This window comes from Mytilus californianus, unplaced genomic scaffold (genome assembly GCF_021869535.1).
Source record: "Mytilus californianus isolate M0D057914Y unplaced genomic scaffold, xbMytCali1.0.p SCAF_3, whole genome shotgun sequence".
Classification (NCBI taxonomy): Eukaryota; Metazoa; Mollusca; class Bivalvia; order Mytilida; family Mytilidae; genus Mytilus; species Mytilus californianus.
Window position 1 is genome coordinate 131,040,850 of NW_026262679.1, and position 20,706 is coordinate 131,061,555.

General features: G+C 37.0%; 1 protein-coding gene across 1 annotated transcript in view; it reads right to left on the reverse strand.

The window, feature by feature from the left end:
- The window catches only part of LOC127736245 (scavenger receptor cysteine-rich type 1 protein M160-like), a 325,222-nt gene that overhangs the window by 207,426 nt on the left and 97,090 nt on the right, over positions 1 to 20,706 (reverse strand). The window contains exon 4 of the mRNA XM_052246842.1: positions 15,837 to 16,012. Within this exon, the coding sequence (XP_052102802.1) occupies positions 15,837 to 16,012 (176 nt within the window). The remainder of the gene's footprint in view (positions 1 to 15,836; positions 16,013 to 20,706) is intronic.

Consider the following 20,706-nt stretch of genomic DNA (forward strand, 5'->3'; position numbering starts at 1 on the left):
AATTGGGGGAAATGATAAGCATGGGACGAGACACTACCGAAAGAAATTGAAAACTCATAGATGATGTGAAGAATGACATCTTATAGATTACTTTGAACCCTAAATGACAGAGATACTATTTTGGAAACCATGACGAGGAAACTAGCGAAATTATTCTTCACATTTTTGTTGATGCAAATTTGAAAGCATATGGAGCTTCTGTTTACTTGAGTAAAGGGACAGTGTCGACAATTGTTATCGCAAAGGACCGTGCTGCGCCTCGCCTTTGAAATTAATAACGTTACCGAATTGGAACTAATGGCTGCAGTGATCAAAACACGACCCTCAAAAGATGTAATCGAAAACATAGGAATAACAAGACCAGTATTTAAGAGCGATAGTAAAAGAGTTCTACATTGGCTTATCTCATCAAAACCGTAAAAGAAGTTTCTTAAAATCGTGTAAGTGAAACTAAAGATATAACTGAAAATCACGAATGGAAATATGAACCCACACAAATGAACCAGGCTGAACAAAAAAAAAGGCGGAATAACTGTATCGCAATATAAAGATTCGATATTATGGATAAATGGACACCAGTGGATTACGGACGATCGTGAATGGCCTACTTTGACGAGACATGTGGATATAAGCACTCATCTATCCAATTTCACAGGAACAGAGAGACACACACGACAAAAACTATACGTAGCGAATTTCACAGATCAAAGATATGTCATGGTATTGCAATTTGCATAAAGTTTTAACTGTGACTGGATACGTCTTGAAATACGCAAATAACTGTCAGAAAAAAACGACCATATCAACAATTCACAAGGTGACAGAAGCTAAAACGAATTTGAATAAAGAGGAAATTTCAAAATAGCTATGATCGTATGGATATAAGAAAAAGTTCGGACATATTTCATTGGTTCCGAAAATTAAATCACTATCGCTTGTGCAACAGTAACGTTTATATCTTGATAAAGCAGTCGGACAGACAACAACACATGTAAGAAAATCATACTGGATACCACCAATTCGACAATGTGTGAACAGGGTTTTACGCAAATGCGTACAATTAATAAAAAAAAGGTTAGCCGTAAAGCAGACCGGAACCACCATCGCTACCAAATAATCGAGTAAAAGACACCTTACCAGTTTGTGCAACTGGGATAGATTTTGCAAAGCCTCTTCACAACAAGGATTCATCAAAACAACCGCGGAAGGTATACATATGTTTATTCATATGTGCATTTATACGATTTATACATTTGGAAATTGTACCTGATTTGCCATTTTAACTCTTTTATCTAAGCATTTAGATTGGCACAAACTATTTATTCCGATAACGCACCTACATTTGTAGCCGTATCAAATGAACTGCAAAGTCGGCTGAATTTGTTCATCAACTGGAAATTCATGTCGGAAGGGGCCCCGTGGTATTGCAGAAGGTGAGAAACCCTAATTGGTTTAACGAAAATGACATTAAAGAAAGCTTTTGGTAAGGCACTCGTCAGCGAACATTCTTTGACAATAATACTCACGGAGATTGAAACTATAATTCACAATATTCAACTTACTTATGTATACAATTCGTCTAAACATCAACCCAACAATGTTAGATCTGTAAATTTGCTTTCGCAAATTTTTTGTTCTTCCCTCGCTGGGATTCGAACCCATGCTACTGAGATATCGTGACACCAAATCGCCTGCACTGTATCCGGCGCGCTAGACCACACGACCACCTTGGCTTCACAATAATACAGCTTTCGGTTGCAGGGTGTTTCCTTTCCTCGTCAGTTTTAATCTAGCGTCGTAATACAGTACATGATATATAAGGCATGAAGATGTTATTGTTACAGATCAGCTAAATTATCTATAGTAAAGGATCCTACAAATTAATGCAAGGTACAGTCATAGAAATAATTATATTTATAAGTACGTCTGAACAAGTGACAACTCTACAACAGATTTTCATCGGATCACCAGCAGTGATGGTGATACATGGCTGTGTACATTCTGTATATACAACTCGTCTAAACATCAACCCAACAATGTTAGATCTGTAAATTTGCTTTCGAAAATTTTTTGTTCTTCCCTCGTCGGGATATATATAAGTCTGAAAATTACACCAAACACTGTTAGAGTTAGATTTTCTACTTACAATGTTTTGTCCGTCCCTCAGCGGGATTCGAACTCACACCTTTGATACACTACAGCACTAATCGCTTAGCCTCATGTCCAGCGCTCTAGACCACTCGACCACATCCGCTGTATCTAAATATAACTTCAATAGTCGTAGTGTAACCTTGTCACGGAAGGCTAATCTAGAGATAGACATGAGACACGTGTTTTTTAAGCGTGTGTAGATGTTATATTGTTATTTTTATACACAATGTATTTTTCATTTGTCAGCAATCTAGCTCAACAATTTTTGTATATCATATGGAATCATGATTCATTCATTATACAGTCACTAGAAATAAGTATATATCATACAAACAAGTCTAAACAAGTGACAAACCATACAACATATATGCCCACTGGATCTCAGAGTGATAGAGATACATGGTTAATACAAATATTTATATAAGTCTGAAAATTACACCAAACAGTGTTAGAGTTAGACTTTCTACTGACAATTTTTTGTCCGTCCCTCAGGGGGATTCGAACTCACACCTTTGATACACTACAGCACCAATCGCTTAGCCTCATGTCCAGCGCTGATATATATATATATATGCAAGTCTTAATTAAAAACTACGTTCAAATCTATGATTGCGTTGGATAAAAACCGCAGTTTTTATACGTGTGCATGTAAAACAAATTTCGTTGTAGAAGGGTCTAAATACAGCACAGACAACATTTTCCAAAAGACAAAAAAAGTGAAAAAGTATATTTTAACAAAACGCATTTGACTAATAGTATATAATAGTATATATATCTTCAGACAAAAGATATCCCCATTGACGCCATCTCATCTTTTACATGAAAGTATAATTTCGAAAACAGAGATGCACATCGACATTCACAACGCGAATATTCAAGAACTTGACACGATCACAGAAAACAAACTACAATGTATTTGAAAGAAAAAGACTTTTACTGAGTATTGGACAATTTTGGAAAACGTTGGTCTAACGAATATCCTTCCGAATTACGTGAATACCTTTGAGCCTCCGGAAAACTTAATGGTTAAGTTAACATCGGTGATGTAGTTCAACTAGAAAATGAACCACCACAACTTTAATGGAACAATTGAAGATTTCATTAAAGGAGGAGATGGACTTATTCGTGCGGCAAAAGTAAAGACTTCTAGATCACTAGTTACCACATGCACACAATTGTGGAGTGATATCTAATAGAGCTATAGTACTAGTAACTGTTAGGGTTGAACAAAACACAATCCTTTTCAGAAATGTAGATAGTTATATACTAGTATGCCATACAAAAAAGATTCTTTGATTAATATTGCTGTATCTTAAAGTGTACTCGTACCCAACTGTTACTGTTTGATCATAATATGTTTATTGTATTATATTTTTCATATTGTACTGAATTATACAATTGCTATCATCTTGAAATTTTGTATATTATTATATTATTTTAAGTTTTTATAACTTGTATCCGATCCTATTGTATATTTAGACAATGAAATTTGTTTAAACTAACTGTTAAATGAATTTTGTGAAGAAAGTTAACGTACTATTAAATTTTACAAAAAAAAAAAATCCATTGTTATCTTTTTTATAGAACTTTAATAGTTTTAATAATGTATCACTTTAAAATAAGCTAATGTGTTTTGAATTTTGAAGCCCCCAGAATGTCGGCAATACTGGCAAAAAGACTTAAGAACAATATGTCATTTAATTGTTCCCGTACTTTCGCGTATACTATTGTAAGTCTACACTGAAATTATTTTTTGGGTAAGCCTCGCCAGCGCTGTACGGTAAAGTTCGCCACCGGACATGGCTCAAATGAAAGGTAATACCTTGGGGAAGGCCACACTGAAATAAATTTTTGGGAGTTAGGCCAATTCGGAAATTGTTGGGGTTCAAAGTTGCTGTTAAGGAAAAAAATATGTATACACCCTATATTCTTTCGGTTAACCTCGCCAGCGCTGTACGGTAAAGTTCGCCACCGGACATGGCTCAAATGAAAGGTAATAACTTGGGGAAGGCCACACTGAAATGAATATTTGGGAGTTAGGCCCATTCGGAAATTGTTGGGGTTCAAAGTTGCTGTTAAGGAAAAAAATATGTATACACCCTATATTCTTTCGGTTAACCTCGCCAGCGCTGTACGGTAAAGTTCGCCACCGGACATGGCTCAAATGAAAGGTAATAACTTGGGAAAGGCCACACTGAAATGAATTTTTGGGAGTTAGGCCCATTCGGAAATTGTTGGGGTTCAAAGTTGCTGTTAAGGAAAAAAAAATGTATACACCCTATATTCTTTCGGTTAACCTCGCCAGCGCTGTACGGTAAAGTTTGCCACCGGACATGGCTCAAATGAAAGGTAATAACATGGGAAGGCCACACTGAAATGAATTTTTGGGAGTTAGGCCCATTCGGAAATTGTTGGGGTTCAAAGTTGCTGTTAAGGAAAAAAATATGTATACACCCTATATTCTTTCGGTTAACCTCGCCAGCGCTGTACGGTAAAGTTCGCCACCGGACATGGCTCAAATGAAAGGTAATAACTTGTGGAAGGCCACACTGAAATGAATTTTTGGGAGTTAGGCCCATTCGGAAATTGTTGGGGTTCAAAGTTGCTGTTAAGGAAAAAAAATGTATACACCCTATATTCTTTCGGTTAACCTCGCCAGCGCTGTACGGTAAAGTTCGCCACCGGACATGGCTCAAATGAAAGGTAATAACTTGGGGAAGGCCACACTGAAATGAATTTTTGGGAGTTAGGCCCATTCGGAAATTGTTCCGGTTCAAATTTGCTGTTAAGGAAAAAAATATGTATACACCCTATATTCTTTCGGTTAACCTCGCCAGCGCTGTACGGTAAAGTTCGCCACCGGACATGGCTCAAATGAAAGGTAATAACTTGGAGAAGGCCACACTGAAATGAATTTTTGGGAGTTAGGCCCATTCGGAAATTGTTGGGGTTCAAAGTTGCTGTTAAGGAAAAAAAATGTATACACCCTATATTCTTTCGGTTAACCTCGCCAGCGCTGTACGGTAAAGTTCGCCACCGGACATGGCTCAAATGAAAGGTAATAACTTGGGGAAGGCCACACTGAAATGAATTTTTGGGAGTTAGGCCCATTCGGAAATTGTTGCGGTTCAAATTTGCTGTTAAGGAAAAACATATGTATACACCCTATATTCTTTCGGTTAACCTCGCCAGCGCTGTACGGTAAAGTTCGCCACCGGACATGGCTCAAATGAAAGGTAATAACTTGGGGAAGACCACACTGATATGAATTTTTGGGAGTTAGGCCCATTCGGAAATTGTTGGGGTTCAAAGTTGCTTTTAAGGGAAAAAAAATGTATACACCCTATATTCTTTCGGTTAACCTCGCCAGCGCTGTACGGTAAAGTTCGCCACCGGACATGGCTCAAATGAAAGGTAATAACTTGGGGAAGGCCACACTGAAATGAATTTTTGGGAGTTAGGCCCATTCGGAAATTGTTGGGGTTCAAAGTTGCTGTAAAGGAAAAAAAAATGTATACACCCTATATTCTTTCGGTTAACCTCGCCAGCGCTGTACGGTAAAGTTCGCCACCGGACATGGATCAAATGAAAGGCAATAACTTGGGGAAGACCACACTGATATGAATTTTTGGGAGTTAGGCCCATTCGGAAATTGTTGGGGTTCAAAGTTGCTTTTAAGGGAAAAAAAATGTATACACCCTATATTCTTTCGGTTAACCTCGCCAGCGCTGTACGGTAAAATTCGCCACCGGACATGGCTCAAATGAAAGGTAATAACTTGGGGAAGGCCACACTGAAATGAATTTTTGGGAGTTAGGCCCATTCGGAAATTGTTGGGGTTCAAAGTTGCTGTTAAGGAAAAAAAAATGTATACACCCTATATTCTTTCGGTTAACCTCGCCAGCGCTGTACGGTAAAGTTCGCCACCGGACATGGCTCAAATGAAAGGTAATAACTTGGGGAAGACCACACTGAAATGAATTTTTGGGAGTTAGGCCCATTCGGAAATTGTTGGGGTTCAAAGTTGCTTTTAAGGAAAAAAAAATGTATACACCCTATATTCTTTCGGTTAACCTCGCCAGCGCTGTACGGTAAAGTTCGCCACCGGACATGGCTCAAATGAAAGGCAATAACTTGGGAAAGGCCACACTGAAATGAATTTTTGGGAGTTAGGCCCATTCGGAAATTGTTGGGGTACAAAGTTGCTGTTAAGGAGAAAAAAATGTATACACCCTATATTCTTTCGGTTAACCTCGTCAGCGCTGTACGGTAAAGTTCGCCACCGGACATGGCTCAAATGAAAGGTAATAACTTGGGGAAGGCCACACTGAAATGAATTTTTGGGAGTTAGGCCCATTCGGAAATTGTTGGGGTTCAAAGTTGCTGTTTAGGAAAAAAAATGTATACACCCTATACTCTTTCGGTTAACCTCGCCAGCGCTGTACGGTAAAGTTCGCCACCGGACATGGCTCAAATGAAAGGCAATAACTTGGGAAAGGCCACACTGAAATGAATTTTTGGGAGTTAGGCCCATTCGGAAATTGTTGGGGTTCAAAGTTGCTGTTAAGGAGAAAAAAATGTATACACCCTATATTCTTTCGGTTAACCTCGCCAGCGCTGTACGGTAAAGTCCGCCACCGGACATGGCTCAAATGAAAGGTAATAACTTGGGGAAGGCCACACTGAAATGAATTTTTGGGAGTTAGGCCCATTCGGAAATTGCTGCGGTTCAAATTTGCTGTTAAGGAAAAACATATGTACACACCCTATATTCTTTCGGTTAACCTCGCCAGCGCTGTACCGTAAAGTTCGCCACCGGACATGGCTCAAATGAAAGGCAATAACTTGGGAAAGGCCACACTGAAATGAATTTTTGGGAGTTAGGCCCATTCGGAAATTGTTGGGGTTCAAAGTTGCTGTTAAGGAGAAAAAAATGTATACACCCTATATTCTTTCGGTTAACCTCGCCAGCGCTGTACGGTAAAGTTCGCCACCGGACATGGCTCAAATGAAAGGTAATAACTTGGGGAAGGCCACACTGAAATGAATTTTTGGGAGTTAGGCCCATTCGGAAATTGTTGGGGTTCAAAGTTGCTGTTAAGGAGAAAAAAATGTATACACCCTATATCTTTCGGTTAACCTCGCCAGCGCTGTACGGTAAAGTCCGCCACCGGACATGGCTCAAATGAAAGGTAATAACTTGGGGAAGGCCACACTGAAATGAATTTTTGGGAGTTAGGCCCATTCGGAAATTGTTGCGGTTCAAATTTGCTGTTAAGGAAAAACATATGTATACACCCTATATTCTTTCGGTTAACCTCGCCAGCGCTGTACGGTAAAGTTCGCCACCGGACATGGCTCAAATGAAAGGTAATAACTTGGGGAAGACCACACTGAAATGAATTTTTGGGAGTTAGGCCCATTCGGAAATTGTTGGGGTTCAAAGTTGCTTTTAAGGAAAAAAAAATGTATACACCCTATATTCTTTCGGTTAACCTCGCCAGCGCTGTACGGTAAAGTTCGCCACCGGACATGGCTCAAATAAAAGGCAATAACTTGGGAAAGGCCACACTGAAATGAATTTTTGGGAGTTAGGCCCATTCGGAAATTGTTGGGGTTCAAAGTTGCTGTTAAGGAGAAAAAAATGTATACACCCTATATTCTTTCGGTTAACCTCGCCACCGCTGTACGGTAAAATTCGCCACCGGACATGGCTCAAATGAAAGGTAATAACTTGGGGAAGGCCACACTGAAATGAATTTTTGGGAGTTAGGCCCATTCGGAAATTGTTGGGGTTCAAAGTTGCTGTTAAGGGAAAAAAAATGTATACACCCTATATTCTTTCGGTTAACCTCGCCAGCGCTGTACGGTAAAGTTCGCCACCGGACATGGCTCAAATGAAAGGCAATAACTTGGGAAAGGCCACACTGAAATGAATTTTTGGGAGTTAGGCCCATTCGGAAATTGTTGGGGTTCAAATTTGCTGTTAAGGAAAAAAATATGTATACACCCTATATTCTTTCGGTTAACCTCGCCAGCGCTGTACGGTAAAGTTCGCCACCGGACATGGCTCAAATGAAAGGTAATAACTTGGGGAAGACCACACTGAAATGAATTTTTGGGAGTTAGTCCCATTCGGAAATTGTTGGGGTTCAAAGTTGCTGTTAAGGAAAAAAAAATGTATACACCCTATATTCTTTCGGTTAACCTCGCCAGCGCTGTACGGTAAAGTTCGCCACCGGACATGGATCAAATGAAAGGCAATAACTTGGGAAAGGCCACACTGAAATGAATTTTTGGGAGTTAGGCCCATTCGGAAATTGTTGGGGTTCAAAGTTGCTGTTAAGGAAAAAAAAATGTATACACCCTATATTCTTTCGGTTAACCTCGCCAGCGCTGTACGGTAAAGTTCGCCACCGGACATGGCTCAAATGAAAGGCAATAACTTGGGAAAGGCCACACTGAAATGAATTTTTGGGAGTTAGGCCCATTCGGAAATTGTTGGGGTTCAAAGTTGCTGTTAAGGAGAAAAAAATGTATACACCCTATATTCTTTCGGTTAACCTCGCCAGCGCTGTACGGTAAAGTTCGCCACCGGACATGGCTCAAATGAAAGGTAATAACTTGGGGAAGGCCACACTGAAATGAATTTTTGGGAGTTAGGCCCATTCGGAAATTGTTGCGGTTCAAATTTGCTGTTAAGGAAAAAAATATGTATACACCCTATATTCTTTCGGTTAACCTCGCCAGCGCTGTACGGTAAAGTTCGCCACCGGACATGGCTCAAATGAAAGGTAATAACTTGGAGAAGACCACACTGAAATGAATTTTTGAAAGTTAGGCCCATTCGGAAATTGTTGGGGTTCAAAGTTGCTGTTAAGGAAAAAAAAATGTATACACCCTATATTCTTTCGGTTAACCTCGCCAGCGCTGTACGGTAAAGTTCGCCACCGGACATGGCTCAAATGAAAGGCAATAACTTGGGAAAGGCCACACTGAAATGAATTTTTGGGAGTTAGGCCCATTCGGAAATTGTTGGGGTTCAAAGTTGCTGTTAATGAAAAAAAAATGTATACACCCTATATTCTTTCGGTTAACCTCGCCAGCGCTGTACGGTAAAGTTCGCCACCGGACATGGCTCAAATGAAAGGTAATAACTTGGGGAAGGCCACACTGAAATGAATTTTTGGGAGTTAGGCCCATTCGGAAATTGTTGGGGTTCAAAGTTGCTGTTAAGGAAAAAAAAAATGTATACACCCTATATTCTTTCGGTTAACCTCGCCAGCGCTGTACGGTAAAGTTCGCCACCGGACATGGCTCAAATGAAAGGCAATAACTTGGGAAAGGCCACACTGAAATGAATTTTTGGGAGTTAGGCCCATTCGGAAATTGTTGGGGTTCAAAGTTGCTGTTAAGGAAAAAAAATGTATACACCCTATATTCTTTCGGTTAACCTCGCCAGCGCTGTACGGTAAAGTTCGCCACCGGACATGGCTCAAATGAAAGGTAATAACTTGGGGAAGGCCACACTGAAATGAATTTTTGGGAGTTAGTCCCATTCGGAAATTGTTGGGGTTCAAAGTTGCTGTTAAGGAAAAAAAATGTATACACCCTATATTCTTTCGGTTAACCTCGCCAGCGCTGTACGGTAAAGTTCGCCACCGGACATGGCTCAAATGAAAGGTAATAACTTGGGGAAGGCCACACTGAAATGAATTTTTGGGAGTTAGTCCCATTCGGAAATTGTTGGGGTTCAAAGTTGGTAGGTTTTTACTATACATTTTTGGGACAGGTGGGGGCTTTCCATAAATATTTCTATTGATATTTTTTAAATGTTTCTAGTGTTAAGGTTATATTTCTATTGTTTTAAGAAATATTGTATATAAAATATATCTTTAATGTTGTTTTATCGATAAAAACTATATTTTACATAAAGACAATTATGCAACTTACATAAGGGATTATATTCGAGGACAACGAGAATTTACGACAGCTTGAAGGGGTCATAAAACGATTTCCTACGTATTTTTTCACTCCTTTTAACTCTCAATATTTATGATTTTCAAATAAGTTTGAATATTGAACCGACTGCTCACAGCTAGTTGGATATAGAATATCGAACCGGCGGCTAACTGCACATATATTAGTTATGTAGAAACTTTCCAGTGGCGGATCCAGAGGGGGGCGTAGAGGGCGTACGCCCCCCCCCCCCCTTTGCTTGCACTTTTTTTTTAATTTTTTTTGTAAAATGATTAATCAGACTAGACTTCGTAAACTTTGCCATTTCCCGTGTATTTAATTTTAATGCGACAATTCTTTACTTATAAAGATATTTTTCGCTCGTATTTAGTGTAATATATTATTGATTATGTCAAAGTCATGTGATTCTCTACGGTGGAGCTGACCAGTTCGTCGAAAAAAACGTCACTCAGTCATTTTGAAATTCAAATCACAGTAACACATTGCTTAGGCTGAGGATGACAAGCACGACGCCTTCAAAGCGACAAAGTATTGAGCAAGAACGTATTGAATTCTATTTCACAATTCCACCCAACAAAATGTAATACTCTATTACACTCTCATGAAAAAAAAAAGTTCCACAGCAATATTATTTACCTACGAAAACATGTTTAACCCCACACGCCCCAGCCCATTAATAACATTGCTGAATAGTGATCCCCAGTCAGTAAGCTATTATAGATATAGATTTAAAGTCTAAGGTACGGACCATTTGATCTGAGGGGGCAATCTCAGATTTTTAAGAGAAAAATTCTGACCCTGATTTTTGCCTTAAACAAAAATTCTGGCCGTATCTGGATTGAAAACAATAATCTTGTCCACTTTTTTGCTATTAGAAAAAATATTTTCAACAGAATTATTTAGCATTAAATGAACATGATGAATAAAAAATGGGCGTAATTTTTTTTTTGGGGGGGTTGCATGTGAATCCCATATCTGACCGGAATGTCTGTTTCGCCGAACTGATATACTGAATACTTTTTCAAGGCCCGACTGCAACTTGTCTGCTGGGTGTGGCCTATATGTCTCCATGTGTCGACCGTCATTCACAACTTCATTGTCATTTCCGACTAATTCGTAGCCTTTGGTTGATTTGGAACCCCTCACTTCCCTTGTTGGGTAAAACATTTCAACCAAACATTTGGATGAAAATTGCTTGTTTGTCTTTCTTCGTGTCGGTCGTATTGTAAATTTCATTGAATAGCCGTATATCTTGTTTACAACAAGAAATCTGTGAGGTTATGCTAACTAACCATACAACAAACGATTATTTTCCATGTCCATTTTTTACTGACAAATCCCACATCAAATATATTAATTAGTACATAGCTTTGGATCCATCCAATCATAATAGACAATTGGTGGAGAGAATACGGCACCAAAAATGTCCAACCCCTACACTTTAACTATAAAATGCATTTTACACTTATTTTATGTTTTTTAGCCAAAAAAAGGTCCAAAATATTTTTTCGCCTCGCTTCGCTCGGCGAACTTTATTACTACGCCCCCCTTTCCAAAATCCTGGATCCGCCCCTGGAAACTAGATATTTCTATACACATTGACACCAATATGCCGGATTAAGAAATCAAGCTAGTGAGTGCTTTCAGTTACTGACGTCATTTGTGTTGGTTTGTTCGACGTTCACTTCTAAGGCTGAACATCTGTTGTCATTTAGACGTTAAAAAATAATACATATATCGTATTGGTAGCTAGAATTTCGAAAAAAAAGTGGCTGCTATCATTATTGGTATTTAAAACGAAAAAATCCTTTAAGAATCACTACAAGCCGTGAAATTGTCGAATTCCGCTCTTAAATTACGTTTAACTTAGATTTTGAGATTTTTGGAACGTTCGAGTCTGTTATAGTTTTTGGGTTTTTAGACATATCATCAAAATTGGCTGCTGGAAAAAAGTGGCTGCTATCTTGATTGGCTGCTAAAAGTGGCTGCCAGCTTGAGTCTAGTTTCCATTTCACATATTTTTTTATTTTCTCCACTTAGTTTATGATCTAGATTCTGTAATAGATTTTCTGCAGCATCCCTATCCCACCCCTCGGACGTAAATATTTTTTATAGAAAGCTTCTTGTTCTTCTAGAATAGATTCTATATCATCTTTATACCTCCCATCTGAACCTTTTATTCTAGTCCATAATTTTTCCGCGGCCCTCTTTTTTTCGAGTTTAAAGAATTACCCTGTAGATTTTTCACCTTTCTCGTACCAATTAATCTTAGATCTAATTCTGGCTGCCTCAACTTTAATAATCTTTAATTTTAGCTTTCAAATTATTTAATTCGTTTTCTTTATTAAAAGGATCGGTTCCCGTAATATTATCCAATCTTTTTTCCCACTCCCTTATTTGTTTTTCTGTAACATTTAATTGCTTTGTAACTTCTATTGTAATACTTTTTATTTTTATCTTAGTTTCCTCCAACCATTCAAGATTATTTTCGAATTGATTTTTTTTTAATTTCCAGTTTCCCCAAAAGCTTTCGAACGTATTTCTAAATAATTCCGATTGAATAACTGATAAGTTCATTTTCCACGTTCCGGGACCGCGTTCTGGTTCATTAATTTTTAATTTCATGAACACACCGTCGTGGTCGCTGAACGGAAAAATAAACTATTTTTACTTATAAAAATATAACCAATTTCTGACCTTGAGTTACCCCGACAAAAAGTATATTGTTTGTCTTTAGGGTATCGCTTTCTCCACACGTCTATTAACTCGCTTTGCTCGACAAATGTTTTTAATTCATGTAATTCTATGTCGTTTTGAAAAGGCACCGGTTTTCGATCTAAATTTTGTATAAGAGAACAGTTAAAATCCCCAAGGACGATATTTCTATTGTTGTCATCAATAAGTATATCTTTTTCAAAAAATAATTTTCTGTCACCAGCCAAATTGGGAGCATAAATATTGTAAATATAAATCCCGTTATTACCGGGCGTTTTAATATGTACAGAAATTGTTCTACCATTAGTATCACGTCCGGTTTCAGTGATTTCAAATTTAATTTTTTTCTGAAAAAAGAATAGCCACCCCTTTTGAATTACTTGAACCAAAAACTTTCCCCCTTTCATTCATTTTTCCATTTCGTTTGAACTTTCGACATCGCTGGAGCTATGTGTTTCTTCCAAGCATATTACATCAATGTTTTTCTTTTTAAAGCAATACAAAACGGAATTTCGTTTTTTATTGTCTACCATACCATTGACATTTAAATAGATATTGGCATAATACAAAGTTATGGTTATGGTGAAATAATGCTTTGTTTTGTTCACTCATTATATCAGCTACGAATATCCTTATTTTGAAATAGACAAATGAAGTTTTAAAAAAATAAAAATCGACAAATGTCTTTATAGTAATGATAAAATGTGTCTTTTTTTTAAATTGAAAGCATTAATTTTTCTAGACAGATAGGTCTGTGCTGCATGAATTCATACAGTCATTTTATTCATTATTTCACGATTGAAACTACTAAAACCTGGATTTTATATAGGGGATTTACTGCAAGAGTATGACAAGTCAAAAGTCCAAAAAAGAATAGGTCGAAAAAAAAAGCATGTCACCCAAAAAAATGTAGGATGGAAATCACGAATTCAACCGCATCTAGTTGAAATTTATGTTATTTGTTAAAATCTGAAAATTCCACGTTGTAAATAAATTATTCTAATACAACTGCAAACAAAAACAAAAATGAAATTCTTCAAGATAAAATATCTAGTTAACATATGTTTATCTAGCATTAAACTCAAGGGTGGAGTAAGGTATGAAAATAAGGCAACCCGCCAAAGAGTGGCGTTTGCTTGACTATGCGGGATGTATTTATAAATACGCAAATACTTTTTGTCAAAATGAAGACATTTCATTCAGAACGTACGTACTGTATTTTTATTGTTAACTTGTTCTAGTCCTGAATATGCGGCATGGAATGTTTGCCTCTTGACGTTAGCAAACTTTAAAAAAATCGGTGTTGTTTTTTTTCATTTATAATTGCTGAGAACTTTTCTTGGACGCAGTATTCACTCTTGAATCGTCCCTTCCCAAGCAGCATTGCGCTCCTTAGTCCGCACTAATGTCTTTTCCTCCTTTGCCTCATTAGAAATAAGGGTCACGCTACGCCACTGACAGTTCATTGAAGAGGATGTTAGAAAAAGCTGTGATATAATGAACATTTTCTGCGAGGAAAAACAAGAGACATTTATTTCATTGTCTGTGGAACGGATAACATTTTGAAAAAAAACAGATGAAGATCCTGTAATTCGAATGACCTGGTGTTTAACTGATATCTCGAGGGGCTTTTGCAATATATTGTTTTTTTTTATTGGTGTTGGTATTTTTATATAAGGAAAACGACAAAGGGCAGTAAACTTTTGAAGAAATTATCAAAATTATTGTGTGAACCTGTTATCTGGTCAAATTCCGTAATTCATGTAGTAGTTTTTCACTACGATATTTTCTGCTCGGCACTTGAGAATTTAAAGAAGTGTCATGTGAAAAAGAACATTGGATACGGTTACAATGATCATGAAATACGTTTTGAGATTTGATGCTTTTTAGAATTAACATCTATTTTTTTGAGCTAATTATTTCAATCCGTTCTAATTTTAGGGAATATTTTGAACAGATGCAAAAAGAAAATTTGTATGAGCAGGACTTTATTATTCTAAAGCAATTCCGATAACTGATTTTTTTACTTTGAAGTTTTATTTGGTCTTTTTTGTGGTACTGACAAATGAAATTTTTGATCGGTAAATTGAAATCTTTAACACAAATTAGAATTAAGGATCTTCTGGAATATGAATTACAAGCTGAAATTTTCCATCGGTTTCCTATTTACATCATATTTGCTATTATTTTTTTTGCATTTATATCTTTTATTTTATAAGGTTTTAACCACCAGGCATAAATAGTTTGACTCGTATTTGGTACAACGTTTTGAAATTTTGAGTTTTCAATGCTTTTCAACTTCGCATTTGATTTGTTGGTCTTCCAACTATTTTGATTCAAGCGGCAAAGATGAGTCTTGAGTAGATAAACACGTGTCTGGCATACAAAATTATACGCCTGGTATCTTTGATAAGTTTTAGAACCACTGGGTCGATGCCACTGCGTGTGGACGTTTTGTCCTCATCAGTATCATTAGCCCATTAATCTGCGCTTTATTTAAATGACATGAAATACCTTTGAAAAGCTCATTTTTCTATAAATTTAAATGATGAATAATTCAAAACACTAAGGTTTTCATCTCTCAGGCAAAGATAGCCTTAATCATATTTGACACAACTTTTCAGAAATTTTGGTTGTCAATGCTCTTCAACTTCGTATTTGATTGGCCTTCCAACTATTTTGATTCGAGCTTCACTAATGAGTCTTGTGTACACGAAAAACGCGTCGTCTGGCTTACCAAATTATAAGCCTGATATTTTTTATCAGTATTTATTCATGTTTCTTTTCTGAATAAATGTATTCATTTTTTCATCTTTGTTTTAGTGAAGAAAAAAATATCGGCAATTCGGCCCATAGTAAATATTTGTCGTTGGACCCCGATCTTTACAAAACATGGACCACTTACCCATGCGACGGCGTCTTTTCATAAGGGTTGGCTTATTTATATAAATAAAACATGAAAATAATTATTCTTATTACTGCATTAGTACCTTCAATCGCATTATTGCATTCAATTTTTACATTTTCGCCTTTAAAACAGTTTTCAACGCCCCATTTTGCATGAGTGCAATGTTCAAATTTGTTTTCGTCTCCACAGCAATCCACGTCGTCTAGCCATATCTTTCCTGTTACAGATTCGTTCGTTCTTCCAATGAAGATACCATTGCTACAATAATAAACGATGCATTTATATCGCTATGAAAACACAGAATATCGTTATTTTTGTTTAAATAATTATCAAGCAATGGCAAACACTTTATTGCGTATAATATTAATTTAGACGTCAATGATAAATTGATCACTGATAAATAGTTGCTTAACATCTATAGAATATAAAATTCCTAAGTCTTTTTTTTTAACGCTTATACATTCAATTTTGTCCAATTTATATTGATGATGATGTCCCATCCTCACGCCCAAATTCAAACACAAAGTTTTAGACAAACGAGACGATTTTAATTTTGAAATTATTAATTTTCCCCATCTTAGTAGCAATATACCAACTTCACCTGCACATGGGATATACATTTTCCAACTCATTCGTTATTCAAGAGCTAGCAGCTGCTACTCAGACTCTGTAAAACGTCACCAGTATCTGAGCAAAAAGTTGATGAACCAGGGTTATGTCAAAGAACGTCTCGTCCTTTTTCTAAAAAAGTTCATCGGAAGATACCAAGACCTTGTTGATTAATATTCAGTATCAACTTCACAAATAATACATGATGGTCTTGATGTATAGATTCTAAGTAGTGACGTTGTTTATCACCTTGATTACGTGTTATAGTGTTCTTTTTTTTTTGTCTTTATGAATTATTAACATTTACTGTTTGGTCCATTTTTGGTCATATCCTTTAGACGTGGCTCGGTACTTGTACATCCAGTCATTGTGTTGTTGTGCTGTTGTCGTTTTTTGTATTCTTTTGTTTCAATGTTGCCTATGTGCTTTGTCTATATGCCATTTTGTTTTTCTTTGTTGACATATTTGTTTGTTTTTATAGTGATTAAGATTATAACACAATGTTAACTGCTGTACCCCTATTTTTGACATTTTTACCTATATGGCTGTTTGTTTTGTTCACACATTGTTGACAATATAATGGAATTTTATGCGGCTGTCATACAAGTGAGAGGTTTAGCTAGCTTTAAAACCTGGTTTAATCCACCATTTTCTACATAAAAAAATGCCTGTACCAAGTCAGGAATATGACAGTTGTTTTCCATTCGTTTGATGTGTTTGAGCTTTTGATTTTGCCAATTGTTAAGGGACTTTCCGTTTTGAATTTTCCTTGGAGTTCGGTATTTTAGTTGTTTTACTTTTTACATAAAATTGCTTAACACTGTTTCAATATCTGTTCGATTCAAAACACACACGTGACTTCCAAATAATTGTAAGACTTATTTTCCTTACTCTATGTATGCCCCTTTTAACCTGAAATATAAATAGTTAACATGGTACAAAAATATTGTGGGCCTGTGAAGCAGTAAATTGATGCACTTTTTTTTCGGAGAAAATAATCATAATCATAAAAATAAAGTCAATTCAATTTCCATGTCAAATTTTCAGATCTCTTTACAGTCAAGAAATCTAATTTTTCAAAGATAAATAATCATTAGATTTTTAATAAAAAAATATTCGCAGCTTTGGTTGAAGCCAATTTATGTAGGATCGGAAAATATGATACAAATATGGTGGCCGGTTAAGGCCATTTCGCGTTTTCGCCCTTCATATTCTAAAGAAATATTTATGGAAAGCCCAAAAAAGAAATATATAGTGAAAACCTACCTGAGACCGCTTAAATGAGGGTGAGACCCCCCTGGTCTTTTAATGTCCATAAAATTAAACTTAATCATAGACTCTGTATATGTAAAGATTGTATTTGAAGGATTTCCCAGAATAATGTCATCTTCGATATCTACGGAGGGCTTAGATTGTCACTTTTCAGCTAAAAATTGTCAAAATTTTAGGACAAAGGGCACAGGGCAATTGTGAGAGCCCCTTGATCTCTCAATCTGCCTAATATTATGCAGACATTTAGTTAATAGGTAGATACAAACGTGACTAAAAGGAATTTGGGTACACTTCCTGTCTTCCATGTTTACGGAGCGCCCAAAGTGCCAGTTGGATATTCAAAATATATAGTGAAAACCTACCTGAGACCGCTTAAATGAGGGTGAGACCCCCCTGGTCTTTTAATGTCCATAAAATTCAACTTAATCATAGACTCTGTATATGTAAAGATTGTATTAGAAGGATTTCCCAGAATAATGTCATCTTCAATATCTACGGAGGGCTTAGATTGTCACTTTTCAGCTAAAAATTGTCAAAATTTTAGGACAAAGGGCACAGGGCAATGGTGAGAGCCCCCTGATCTCTCAATCTGCCTAATATTATGCAGACATTTAGTTAATAGGTAGATACAAACGTGACTAAAAGGAATTTGGGTACACTTCCTGTCTTCCATGTTTACGGAGCGCCCAAAGTGCCAGTTGGATATTCAAAATATATAGTGAAAACCTACCTGAGACCGCTTAAATGAGGGTGAGACCCCCCTGGTCTTTTAATGTCCATAAAATTCAACTTAATCATAGACTCTGTATATGTAAAGATTGTATTAGAAGGATTTCCCAGAATAATGTCATCTTCGATATCTACGGAGGGCTTAGATTGTCACTTTTCAGCTAAAAATTGTCAAAATTTTAGGACAAAGGGCACAGGGCAATGGTGAGAGCCCCCTGATCTCTCAATCTGCCTAATATTATGCAGACATTTAGTTAATATGTAGATACAAACGTGACTAAAAGGAATTATGGTACATTCCTGTCTTCCATGTTTACGGAGCGCCCAAAGTGCCAGTTGGATATTCAAAATATATAGTGAAAACCTACCTGAGACCGCTTAAATGAGGGTGAGACCCCCCTGGTCTTTTAATGTCCATAAAATTAAACTTAATCATAGACTCTGTATATGTAAAGATTGTATTTGAAGGATTTCCCAGAATAATGTCATCTTCGATATCTACGGAGGGCTTAGATTGTCACTTTTCAGCTAAAAATTGTCAAAATTTTAGGACAAAGGGCACAGGGCAATTGTGAGAGCCCCTTGATCTCTCAATCTGCCTAATATTATGCAGACATTTAGTTAATAGGTAGATACAAACGTGACTAAAAGGAATTTGGGTACACTTCCTGTCTTCCATGTTTACGGAGCGCCCAAAGTGCCAGTTGGATATTCAAAATATATAGTGAAAACCTACCTGAGACCGCTTAAATGAGGGTGAGACCCCCCTGGTCTTTTAATGTCCATAAAATTCAACTTAATCATAGACTCTGTATATGTAAAGATTGTATTAGAAGGATTTCCCAGAATAATGTCATCTTCAATATCTACGGAGGGCTTAGATTGTCACTTTTCAGCTAAAAATTGTCAAAATTTTAGGACAAAGGGCACAGGGCAATGGTGAGAGCCCCCTGATCTCTCAATCTGCCTAATATTATGCAGACATTTAGTTAATAGGTAGATACAAACGTGACTAAAAGGAATTTGGGTACACTTCCTGTCTTCCATGTTTACGGAGCGCCCAAAGTGCCAGTTGGATATTCAAAATATATAGTGAAAACCTACCTGAGACCGCTTAAATGAGGGTGAGACCCCCCTGGTCTTTTAATGTCCATAAAATTCAACTTAATCATAGACTCTGTATATGTAAAGATTGTATTAGAAGGATTTCCCAGAATAATGTCATCTTCGATATCTACGGAGGGCTTAGATTGTCACTTTTCAGCTAAAAATTGTCAAAATTTTAGGACAAAGGGCACAGGGCAATGGTGAGAGCCCCCTGATCTCTCAATCTGCCTAATATTATGCAGACATTTAGTTAATATGTAGATACAAACGTGACTAAAAGGAATTATGGTACATTCCTGTCTTCCATGTTTAAGGAGCGCCCAAAGTGCCAGTTGGATATTCAAAATATATAGTGAAAACCTACCTGAGACCGCTTAAATGAGGGTGAGACCCCCCTGGTCTTTTAATGTCCATAAAATTCAACTTAATCATAGACTCTGTATATGTAAAGATTGTATTAGAAGGATTGCCCAGAATAATGTCATCTTCGATATCTACGGAGGGCTTAGATTGTCACTTTTCAGCTAAAAATTGTCAAAATTTTAGGACAAAGGGCACAGGGCAATGGTGAGAGCCCCCTGATCTCTCAATCTGCCTAATATTATGCAGACATTTAGTTAATAGGTAGATACAAACGTGACTAAAAGGAATTTGGGTAAACTTCCTGTCTTCCATGTTTACGGAGCGCCCAAAGTGCCAGTTGGATATTCAAAATATATAGTGAAAACCTACCTGAGACCGCTTAAATGAGGGTGAGACCCCCCTGGTCTTTTAATGTCCATAAAATTCAACTTAATCATAGACTCTGTATATGTAAAGATTGTATTAGAAGGATTTCCCAGAATAATGTCATCTTCGATATCTACGGAGGGCTTAGATTGTCACTTTTCAGCTAAAAATTGTCAAAATTTTAGGACAAAGGGCACAGGGCAATGGTGAGAGCCCCCTGATCTCTCAATCTGCCTAATATTATGCAGACATTTAGTTAATAGGTAGATACAAACGTGACTAAAAGGAATTTGGGTACACTTCCTGTCTTCCATGTTTACGGAGCGCCCAAAGTGCCAGTTGGATATTCAAAATATATAGTGAAAACCTACCTGAGACCGCTTAAATGAGGGTGAGACCCCCCTGGTCTTTTAATGTCCATAAAATTCAACTTAATCATAGACTCTGTATATGTAAAGATTGTATTAGAAGGATTTCCCAGAATAATGTCATCTTCGATATCTACG